This window comes from Protopterus annectens, chromosome 16.part0, assembly GCF_019279795.1.
Source record: "Protopterus annectens isolate FY-2018-M chromosome 16.part0, PAN1.0, whole genome shotgun sequence".
Taxonomy (NCBI): Eukaryota; Metazoa; Chordata; order Ceratodontiformes; family Protopteridae; genus Protopterus; species Protopterus annectens.
The window spans coordinates 675293322-675305582 of NC_056750.1; the positions used below are offsets into that span (position 1 = coordinate 675293322).

At 42.2% G+C, this 12261-nt stretch overlaps 1 protein-coding gene across 1 annotated transcript in view; it reads left to right on the plus strand.

Moving 5' to 3' along the window:
• EHMT1 (euchromatic histone lysine methyltransferase 1) overlaps positions 1-11882 on the plus strand; it is a 1716251-nt gene extending 1704369 nt beyond the window's left edge. The window contains exon 30 of the mRNA XM_044058169.1: positions 10608-11882. Coding sequence (XP_043914104.1) covers positions 10608-10788 — 181 coding nt within the window. The 3' untranslated portion in view covers positions 10789-11882. The remainder of the gene's footprint in view (positions 1-10607) is intronic.
• The last annotated feature ends 379 nt before the right edge of the window (positions 11883-12261 follow it).

The following is a 12261-nucleotide window of genomic DNA, read 5'->3' on the forward strand; positions in this document are numbered from 1 at the left end:
GTTCTTTACTAGCAGTCATTTGTTCCTATCAAGTTAACTCAGATTTGCAAAAATCTTCTATAGTGAATTCATTCAGATGACCTGTGTGGTAAAATGTGAAGGCTGCCAGCCTACCTAGATAGAATTTTGTAAATAAATCTGGGTCGTAAATATTAATGTGATCCACAGGCTTGTTTTACAAATTGTGCTGAGCTTCAAAAATGTAACTGAATGCACCCTGCTGGAAAAAAGCAGAAATGTGTATAAACACTATGCCTATGTAATGTATGTTTTCATGGTAGAAAACTGGGACATGTAGTGTTAACTTGCAAACTAAGAAAATAAGTTGATTAAAAAAAAAGAATTTTACTACTGTGTGTAATCTAAAGCTGAGACAGGATGTCTGGGCTAGGAGCTTCTTACTATTGTCTTAAGGCAGAGAGAACTTGGCTGTTGAAGCCAACCTTGCTGAGACCTCTTTGCTCCCACTTTGTTCTGATTCCCCCCTCCAGGGGAGTCACCGAGGGTGCTGCAGTTCTTGATTGGCCCCCCAGGTCTCCTTTGTGCTTATCCTCCACTTCCCTTTTTCCTGAAGTTCCTGCAGAAGGTTAAAGAACTCTGTCATCCTCATTGCCTACTTGTGGCCTCTTCGGGTTTGGTTCCTCTTTCTCTGGTCTCTTCTGAAATATTTTCCTTGGATTCTGGAGCCCAGTCAGGACCTCCTGCCTCACCCATCAGAGAGTCAGCACCCTAATCTGTACACCCTCAAGCTAACTGCATGGTTTTTCCATTTCTCCATTGTATGAAGGTCCAGGCTTGCTTCCTGTTTGTGACATAGTTTAAGCATCTGCTAAAATTATCTACAGAACCAATGGGAAAGATTTACTCCATGGGCTGCCAAAGAGAATATTGGCCCTTTTCCATCCCCAGAGCCAGCGTGTTAATTAAACTTAGTTTTCTTATTTTGTTGTATTTTTTTATCTTAATTTAAAAGAAAAGTGTAAAAGAAGTCACCAGTGACACAGATTGGTGTTGTATGATGCCTTCCTTGTGTAAATATTTGCTACTCAGGCACATTCAGGGTTGACAAGGGAACATTGCTGGTGTACAAAATGCCTCACTGCCTACCGAAACCAAATTGCTTTAGCCACAAGCCTACCCAACAAACAAAGCAAAAATGTAGCCCAAACGTGTTCCTCCTGAATGCTACCTTGGAATTTCCATTTACAGTTCAGTCAAGGCATGCCGTTCTAAGGATGTATTTGAGTAAAATTTTTAGCAACCAATACACATCTTTCTACACTTGCAGAAAATGCAGAAGTGAAGCATGGCCTACAGAGATGGTAAGGAACAGGCAAAGGAATGATCTGATGTAAATCTTCATTCCTTACTGATGGGTTTTGGCTCCATCCTCGGAACCGACTTGGCCAATACACAAGCTTGCGCCAGCCACAAAACTCGAGCTAAGTCCTACCCATAGTGCCCCTCTCCTATCTTCAGATCTCATTTGTTGCTTACTTGTCAAGACATGCCAAGCCAGCTCTCGGCTAAGTAGTGAAATTTTCTGATATATATTTCTACTGATTACCCTTTAATGTCCTTCCACCCTATATTAGCCTTTTCTATTGCGGTATTTCGTGTGTGTGTTTTCTTCCCTTTCTCCTACCTTTTTGGTAACTTTAGTACCATTGTTGGTACAGGCCCCTCCCTTACCTTTGTGGCAATCGCCTTTACCATTGTTAGTATCCCCCCCCTTCTGTCTCTCTATATAAAAAAAGGGGGAAAGTTTTTCTTTCTTTTTCTGTGTGTGCACCTTTCCCTTGAGAATAGCTTGCTATTTGTTTAAAAAATTGTGTATTTTTTGCCTTACTATTTCTGTCTGTTGATAGCATTGTGACATTATGTCAGACAAAAAGGGAATGACAGTTTTCAAGCAGTGTGACAAATTTGGGTGAAAGATACCCATCTCTGATGGGTATCTTTCGTGTATCTACTGCCTCGGAGTTCCTCACCTCCAAATAAAGCCGACATGTGACCTGTGTAAAAACTTTAGCTCTTGCACTTTGGCAGAGCGAAAAAATTAATTCTGAAGGGTTTACTAAAAACTCCTTTTTCAGATGTCCTTTCTGAGGCGGAGGTCTCAACACTTCCAAAGAAAGAGAAGAAAAAGAGAAGCCATTTGGTTCCGGCTTCTCCAAGTTCCAAGGAACCGAAATCTTCTCAGACAGTATCAGAACCGACACTAAAATTACCAAAATTGTCTGCACCGACTACTACGGTACCAGAGCTTATAACTACCTTTATGGTGCCAATGTTGACGGCAACACCTATCGCAGAACCAACAACATTGATACCTGCTTCGGTACTGATAGTTACTTTGGTACCAGACACAATTTCAGCACCTGCAAAGATCCCTCTCATGGTTCCATCCTCCACCATTGCCGCAAATCAAAATTTTGGCAAGGACCAAATACTCACTTACAATTGACCTCTTTTTTGGACAGCAATATAGTCCCTTTCTTGAGAGACTCAACTCTCCATCTGGAGTTATCTACACATTCCACCAGGAGTCTTTCCGAAATCGATGTGTTGAGGCTTTTTGATCAGCTCTTAGAAGCCAGAGGAATTCCAACCCCTACCAAGACTTCCCTCCCACCTGGAGCTGAAGGTTTTTCTGCACAGACTCCGACTTATCCTCCGTGAACCTCTTCTCAGGCTTTGGAGCCCTTGTTGTTGATGTTTATCCTGGTGCCTATGTCTTTGGTCCCTGTGATATTGCGTTCCATGCTTCCAGAGCCTACCTTTTGGACCAATCCTCGGGACCGTGACTGGTCTGCCGGCACTGTGACTCCTAGTTTGGCACCAGTTTTTTCGATGGCATTGGCTGTGGTTCCAGCTGCTTTGACAGCTCCTAGTCCTCTTGAAGCTCCTATGCTGGAAGTGGGATCATCGGAGAGGGGTGTGACCCTGGTTCCGAGGATGTCCCTCTCTGTTATGGGGTCCCACCCCTTTTCAGGTGGGCTTGCCTTCTGGGTGAAGAAGGTTCTTATTTCTGCAAGCATGCAGTTTGGCACATCCAGCATCAGAACCTGACCATTCCTCTTTCTTCTGGCATGCAGCTGATGCAGCCCACTAAGCAGGGACTTCGAGCCCGGGAGCAGTATGATGCTCTGCTCCAGGGTACCCATTCTTTGGAGTCCTCCTCATATGACCCCACTGAGGAACCACCCTGAAAGAGAACGTGCAAGAGGAAGCACGTCAATTCCCCTGATGAATCTGTCACCGAAGATGCAGATTTTGATGAGGGAGAAGAGTCCCCACAGTTGCCCCCTGAAGATGTCTCCTTCAGAGACATACTGGAGATCCTGAAACAGGGGGGCAACTGGAAACCCATCAGTCCTTCTACTGAGGAATCTGTACTCTTGCAAGACTTCCGTGCTCAACCATCTACTTCCTGGGTGACCCCACCTGCAGATGAGCTGATTGAGCTCATCGTGCAATGCGCCCAGAAGGTACCGGACAGTGTTGAGCTGATTCCCCGGAGGTCTGATAAAATTCTCTCTCCACCGGAAGACCACCCCCATTGGTCTAGTGGTTTGGCAGTAGATTGCATGGTTGTGGCAGTGGCCACTATGAAAAAACTTGCGGGAGAAAGTTCGACTGTCCACCCTCTGAACAGGGAGTCCCTGATGATAGGTTAGGGAAGTGGACTTGTTCTTCAGCAACCTTCACCGTATGGTCACTGAAGTACATGGCACATTTTACATATCTCCAAAGGGACCTGATTACAGAACTTTCAGGTACTTTGGCAGTGGTATTGCCTGAAGAGGTGCGAGATGGTCACCTCACAGCTCACCACCCTAGAGTCCATTTCTAACTCCTCCATGCGGTTGATGGCCCATACAACAGAGAGGGCAGCTAGAGCAGCCGATTCAGACATTGTCATGAGATGATATGCCTAGATGCGTTTGTGACTTTGCGGACCCCTTCAAGTCTTCATCAACGCTCCTGTTGATGAGTCTTCCTTGTTTGGCCCGAAAGTTAAGGACACATTAGCCACGTGTGAGGATGGGCGGAAAGACCCTATCTGTTGTGGGCATACATTTTTCCACCCTCAACAATCCTACTCCAGGAATCTGAGAGAGAGAAAGATGTGGTTTAAAAAGTCCCAGGGGCCTTTCTGTGACACGCATGGTGAGCAATCCCCCCAGGGCAGAGGAGGGATCTCATCGGGAAGATGCCCTTACTGTGTCAGAGGAAGCCCGTGAAACCAGGGCTCCAGAGATTCTATCTCTGGCCAACCCTGTCAGTGTTCCTGAAGAGCAGCCCGATTACTTATCTCTGGAAGCAGCCATATCCCCTATGATCTTTACCCCAAGCCTCTAAGGCGAATCCTTGATGTTCCACCCAGTCAGAGGGATGCAGCAGCACTAGAAGTTCTAAAGCTGCTAAGAAAGTCATCCAGCTAGTCCCACCAGACCAGATAAGATCCGGATTTTACACTAGGTTCAATTCTAGATCTCCATATCTGAACAAGTTTATCAGACAAGCAAAATTCTGGATGGTCACGGTTCAGTCCATTCTTCCATTTCTGGAAAAGGATGACTGGATGTGCCCTGCAGATCTTCAGGATGCATATTATCACATAAAAATGGACAAATGATCCAGAAGGATATCTACGCATCCACCTAGGAGCCAGTCATTACCAATTTCAAGTACTGCCCTTTAGTCATTCAACAGCCCCCAGGGGTACACCAAAAGCATGACAGTAGTAGTAGCTCACCTGAGACTGACAGTTCTGCATGTTTCCATATCTAGACAACAGGCTTCTTACCGCTCCAACCAGGAGTCTACTGCTGAAAGCCATATTGTATACTCAGAATCTGGCAAAAAAACTACGGAATCTCAAACTCAGCAAAGTCAAAGCTGGTACAGACTCATTGCTTAGAGTTCATTGGGGCAACATTCGAAACAATGTCTTGCCAAGTTGCCTTACCTCAGCACAGGCTACTAAGATTGCGATCTACTCTCTCAAGTTCTTGTTCCAGCTCGACTGGTTCTACAACTTCTGGGCTCGATGGCAGCTACAATCATGCTAGCTCCACTAACAAGATTTCATATCAGGCTGCTCCAATGGCTCTTCGCATCTCAGTGGTCTCTTTCAACTCACCCCATGTCTTACCCAATCCACATAACAAACCGTTTTAGCGAAAGTGCACATTCGATGTTATACACTTTCGCTAAAGTCAGTTTGTCAAAGTGCAGTTCGATTAACTGTACTTTTGACGTTCTGACAAGGACCCATATATAATATATATGTATATATGTGTGTGTTTGTGTGTGTGTGTATATATATATATATATATATATATATATATATATATATATATATATATGTACGCATACATACATACCACCTCTGACATCGCATTACACTTTGGAAAGAATAAGTTCCCCAATCCGTGCTGTACTGCATTCTCATACAGAAAACACAGCCGGCCAGTTCAATCAGCTGATTTTTATTTGGGCTGTTATGGCAGTTTTCACAAGTTTACTTTCCAAAACTTGACTGTAACCCATATATCCCTTATTTTATTTTTTACATACAGTACATGTACAAGAAGGGATCATTTTTAGAGAGATTCTGCTTGTGACAACTAAAAAAAAATGCACATTAAAATGCATAATTAATGAGAGAAAATACCTGACTGAGTTGTTTGTATGGTAACTAAATGGATCTGAGACACTTTTTCAGGCAAAACCCAGCTGGCATAGTTTGACAAATAGGCTAGCAGTTAAATTAGGTAGTCCTCAACCTGTCTTATTTTTATAGGAAGTCATGACTAAATGTCCTTTTTCCAGCAGGAGACTGTCCTGAAGCTAGCTATTTTAGCATTCATCTTTTTGTCTGTACGTTTTTCCTTCGGGCAGATTGCCTGCAGCAGTCTTATCGAAAAAGTAACCATAAATAGAGTGGACAGATCTTCAGTTTTCTGTCACCAGAAGTGTCACTAGGATACTAAGTTCCCACCTGATTGCAGCAAAAGTCATTTTGCACTCAACTCCCAAAGCAGTAAGACATACAAGGCCGCTTCAGGTTGTCCGTCACTGGCAGGCGTCAAAACCCGAGAGACAGGATCTCTTTGAAGATTGCCTTTGTGGTTGAGGTAGGGTGGTAAATGCACTCCCAAAGTTTTGCAATTATACTGTTTTAGGATTGATTTCCTGTGCTTATGCCATCAGTTTGATCATTTTGGACTTCAGTGAAATGTTCTGCAATCCTTTGGGCTTCTCCCAATTAAAGTGCTTCCATGGGGAACATACAGAAGATCACCTGCTAACCTTGAAGTGATGATGCCTTTGATTTATCCTGCTTTTCTGTCTGCATGTGTCTTATGATGGCAGAAGAAGGTCAGGAGGAGCATATTGGCTTGTGATAAGTGGGACTTCATGGCAGGGAAAGAAAAAAGACTTGTATTAAAAAAGTTGGATCTCAGGCGAGTCTGCTTATGGCAAGTACATTGACATTCCGCAGACTGTGCAGGTTACACCTTGTGGAGGACAGTGCCAAAAAGTGCCCTCATTGTTAGCTATAACCAGTCTTCATGTGTATTGCGCAGTGTTGTTATGAGGCCAGTAATTATTTGAGACACTGCTTCACCAGTAGCTGTCAAGACACCTGCTTGTTTAAGAACCTATACCATTATGAAAGGATAGACGAGCAATGTTTAAATGATGTATTTTTATATTATTTATTTTCCTTTTTGGCAAAACTGCATAAGGTATGTCCAGGAAATTGAGCTAAACAGAAAGAAAGCAAGACATTCAAGTCAGTGTGTTTTGTTTTTCGTCATCCAGGTTCTCCGTAGTATTTCAGCAGTATCTGTCTGATTGCCAGGTTCCTCATTTTTCTTTTTATGTACTTCCTTTTCATGGTCCTCCATTCACAGTAGACTGGGAGAACAATGTTTTCTCTCCGTATTTATTCCCTGATCTTTCCACCAAAACAAGAGTGGTAAACTTGAGTAGAAACTATATTATTTGCCATGTATTTTGTTTACCAAACATTTCGGCACTTGAGGATATAAGAACTGGGACCCTCTTCAGTAAATTTACATTTGGGTTTATCATCTTTTTCATGTACATTTTGGCATTTTTGTCCCGTAGGTCCTACACTTACGAGGGGGGAATTGTGCCTTCCTTCAGTGTGCACTATGGTATGCTGTACTCTGTGCAAGTATGCGTAACCCCTAAGCCTGCTAGTTTTATATGCTGTTTCTCTCATCAGTCCTGATGTCCTCCAGGGAAAAGGTCCCACATTTCGATGATTAAAGCACTGGTGTGTGTTCTTGTGGGTGCTAGGATACCCAGTAATACCCCTTACTGCCTGGGAGAAAAGAATGGTGTGAATCATTCTAAGTACCAGTGATTCAGTGGACCATGTCTGGATAAAGGAGGAGGAAGCATTTTATTTGTGCAAGTATTAGGATAATGAATGGCAGTTTAAAATACCCTGCCTGCAGATCAGCAGGAGGGTCACTCTTGCAAATTGCGGTGTTTCCCAGAACAGCATCTAAAGAGACAAAGAAGTGGATTTTAAACTGTAATCATACCTTGTTTGGAGTTGGACCCATTTATGTGATGAACTAGGTTTGTGTGTCACATCCTTACTCTTGATTAATCAGGTCTCAAGTTTCATCCATTCTCTCCTTCCCTGGGTGATAAGGGCCCCAGAAGAGGTACGCCCCCAGCTGAACTTCCTGGATGCCTTTTGGCATGTAAGCGCTACACATCCTGAAGCCAGTCAGCTGGAGCACACTTTTGATGGTACAGATCCCCTTAAGTCACCTAGCACTTGGAGGACTCTGCTCCCACCCCACCCCATGTAATAAGGCTTGACAGCACAAGTTAAAGGTCTACAGCATTACCTGGTGATGGGATTTGAGGTTCAGGCCCCTAACTTAAGATTGTTTGAAGTATGTTGTTTCCTTCCCTTATGGGTGCAGACATGCACTTTTTAAAAAGCATGATGTGATAACAGCCTCAAGCATCTCAAGTCTGTGAGTCATTGACTGGCTTCTTTGTCCTCAAGTGCTGCTGTCTTGTTGCACAACAGCCAGCCCTACCTCACACACATTGTCCTCTGCACTTTATCATTTTATGGATAAAGTCTTTGTAGAGATTAAGTTGACCGATGTCTTCATCCTTCCTCTATTTTCAACTCATAAGACTCTGCTGTCTGTGATGTAAGCAGAAGCAACAAGATCTTAATCACTCCAGCAACTCTCCAGGGAGGAGTTGCTTTGGGGCATCCTGCACGTTGTGCTTGGCTTTAAGGATGCCAGGTATGTAGCCAGGAGGCCCTCTGATTTTTCTCTGGCATCTACCAAGAAAGTAGGATGCTCTTTATAAGCCTTCGACTGGAGTGAAATCCTTACCAGGCATCCAAGACCAGACCTGTATGTGATCTCTCTGTGGAACTGGACATGCATTTTTTTTTTTATTCATGCCTGCACAGATGGTAGAGATAGCCGTGGTAACCTTTGTGAAGTTGCAGAACAGCAGCTGTGACCTCTTTTCACATTCTGAGTCTTAAAGCTGCCACAAGCTTCCCACTCCCTTGTGCATGCTTCGGGATGCCGTTGTTGCAGTGGACTGTAGTATCAATAGCTCTAGTGCCATCCTGCACGTGTAGATAATCTCCAGATATTAGACCCCTGTTGATGCACTGTGATGTGCTGGATAATCACCACAGACACTGAAGGTGGATCTCCTTTTTCTGTTGCCAAATCGTTTGCAGATCCTGGTAAAACATGCTGTTTTAGTGAGATGAGGAGCTCATTTTGAAACCTTAGTTCATAGAAAGTAGTTTCCCAAGAAAGAGGGACACTGCATTACCCATGTGGAATTTATTAAAATTTTGTAGTCTGTAGATTGGCAGCTTTTTCCTGAGCCAGTCCTGATTAGTAGGAAAGCTAGTCCATTATGTGCTACACAAGACTTAGGCATATTTATGCCCTTGTGCAGAGCAATGATTAAAGTCTTAACAGTGTGCAGTACACAGGGAATGAGTTTCTCAGTTCTCATCCCAGGCAAAATGAAGGAATTAGTAGTTGTCTTCAGCTGCTTTGCCAGTTGTCCTGCATTGAGGATTTGAGAAATGTACTTAATCCACATCTTCCTGAAGTTGGACAAAAAAGATGGTCAACCCATTATCCAATCAGTGGAATGAGCGGATTCTTTCTGTTCTGCATCATTCAGTAGAGCAAAGAGAATTAGTTGTGGATGTATTCGGATTCTTTGGATGAAATGTTTTCTGCATTCCCCTTGATTCTATAACTGACTGCAAAATTAATGGAAAAAATACCAGAAATGCAATAATGATGTGGCTTCAGACTGCTGGTCAGGCATTTACATTAATTTTGCAGATCCTGATCTTTCCTGAAGATTTACTGCCCATTTTTCTAATTGGGCACTGTTCTGAGGCATCATCTTATGGAGAAATTGAATCTGGATTTAGATGACAGGATTTGCTAGTCTCTTCCAGTAACCAGTTACCTCCTTTTCCACTGTGGGACATTTTTAGGTACCATTATTTTGCCTTTCGTTTGTTCTGAATGCTTTTCCTGAGTGGTGGTAGTCCCCTTAATTCACTGTCGCTGTCCTCCTACTTTTCACAGTAGGTGGATTGGACTTTGTATGACTGGATCAGTATTTCCTCATGTTCATAAGCCTTAGTTCATATCCTCACTGTTTTTGAAGTATTTGAGTGAGTTTTCACTGTTTCGGTCTTTGAGATGCTCCTTAATTGCAGTACTCTTGGGTGACCACCCATGAATGTTACTAATTTCTTTACATGGAGTTAGATGGATTAAGTCGTATGGCTTTTAAAAGTTATGAACTTAACAGTAGATCTGTAAGATTTTGCTGCATGTTCCTCTGTGACCCATCCAGTCTTATTCCACATTCAGATGTTTAGCTGTTTTTTTGCTTCAAGTTCTCTGCACTCTGCCTTCAGGCTTTTGGAGATCTGGAAAGGGTAATCCTTCCTTGCATAAGGTCATGAGTAAAGGATAAGAGTTTGCTGACCTGTGAAAGTTTTAGGATCTGAGTTGCTCAAGTCCTTTAAGCCTCTAGTCCTATAGGTAGAGGATGCTGGACTGTAGTTCTACTCATCTAACATTAGGGTAAGTACGTTACTTTGCTTATATTACGATGTGGCTGTCTTCAAATATCTACTAATCCGTGGAGTACCTCATTCTGCAGGTCTTTCTTCAGCCCTTTATTTGCAGTGAGGGAAGTCTTTAGCGTCCCCAGTTTTAGTATTTCTGCTGTAAGTGCTGATTGATTTCTACGGTTTATGGTTGTTACATTAAAGCTACTCCCTGTGATAACTGTATTGTGTGCGCACTTTGAAAAAGGAGGCAGAGTGGTCCTGCTCATGTACTTGGGTGATATTGTTATACTTAAGTACTCTTAAAATGCATTAGTCCCTAAGTATGAATTTCTTTTCAAACCAAATATGCCTTTGTAAACCTTTGTAGAATTTCTTGACTTGCTAAAGATTAATACATGGTCACCTCCCTCTGTTTTTTTTCCTCTAAAATTGATTTTCTTTCTCTTTCCAGGTTTGATTATGGGGACAGGTTTTGGGACATTAAAAACAAGTATTTCAGCTGCCATTGTGGATCACCTAAGTGCAGGTATTCTGCAGAAGACACTGTAGAGCAACAGACCATCACAGCGGAAGATGCACAAATAAATGGATTGTTTGAAACCAACTCGGCCACTGGAGACAGCCCCTCCTGAGACGCAAGACACTAACTCCCTGTGGAGGGTCACATCAGACTTGAACAGTTCTGCCAAGTGTTGAAGCATTTTTAGTCCCCAAGATACTTTCTGGTGATCTAGAATTAATTTGTTGGTTTGTGAGGTTGTTCATAGCCCTTCAGGATTTTGGATCATTAACACTTCTGTGTGACATGAAGGAGAGTAAGCATGTAAGGAATTAAAGCTGCGGTGTCCTCTGAAGTTTCCATTGCCATTGGTAATAATGACAGAGTCCTCACTGGCAACATGGACTTGGGGAGTGCACTTCAGCACATTCTGTCCTTTCAGGAACAGTATCCTTATAAATTATCTTCTTTCAGAATCACTGTCAAGTGCTGAAGATTACACATCAAACCATTTGTAAATAATTTTTTACTGTATCTTTAAAAGTTCATCAGAGGACAGTCACAGAATTGATTTTTGACAAAAAAGATGTGATCATTACAACTTAAAGATGTCTTTTTATTTGAAAGGGGATCTTGAAGCTTTGCTGCCATTTCTACCAGACCCAGGACTTGGGTGGGATGAATTAAGCAGAGGATCAAGTCTCTGCAAAGCACCAGCTAATGTCTTCATCAATTATGTTGATGCTGGGCATCTCCAATTGACAGTGAAGTCAGCTACTGTGAGGTGTAATAAACTGATTTATTTTTTACCCTGCTGAAAACAAAGGGGACAAATGAAAAAGGTGCTCAATCTGGTGTGCTTTTTTTACTCACTAAGTGAATAGAAGTACCAGTTGTATAAAGAGAACAAAAGTGATTTTAGTATGAACTCCCAAAACACACTTTTTTAAATTGTAGTTAGTATAGTTAGTGTGAATGAATTTGCCGTCAGCTTTTGTGTGATGGCAATGATTTTTTGTTTTGCATATTACCATTTTTAAATACTGTAATTAGTCGGTAACCATTTATGTGCAAGTCTAAACCATCCGTAGCCCTGTCATATTTTTATTTCTGTTACAGTGTTTCTGACAGTTTCAATGGCACCATTTTGCTCAGTCTCATTACTTTGTCTTTGTTTTTCAGTATGTTTCAGCCATTTTCAATAAAATCGGACTCTTTAATGATAAATCTGTTCTTTAAAGTTAATGTTAGGACTATGAATTGTATCCAGCTTTTGCCACATGATATATGTAGTTGATTATAGTTGTGTTGTCTTCCAGTTTTGTGCCTCTCCCTTTTCATCTGTATTGTGAACTTGTCTTACTTTCCCTAAAATGCCCAACTCTTTGTAGTAGAGAAAGAGCAGGATTATGAATGTCATCTTTTATTCTTTGTCGAACTCCAGTCATGAATAGAGCCATACCAAGAATGTGAGAGAAGATCCTTCGGTCTTTCAGTGCATTTTATGTGCTCACTGTGGACTGTACCTTGCTGGTGTAGATTTTTGTTTGCTTCTGTTATGATTGAAAACTTTTTTCTTTTTATTTAGTACACAGTGCTGTTCATC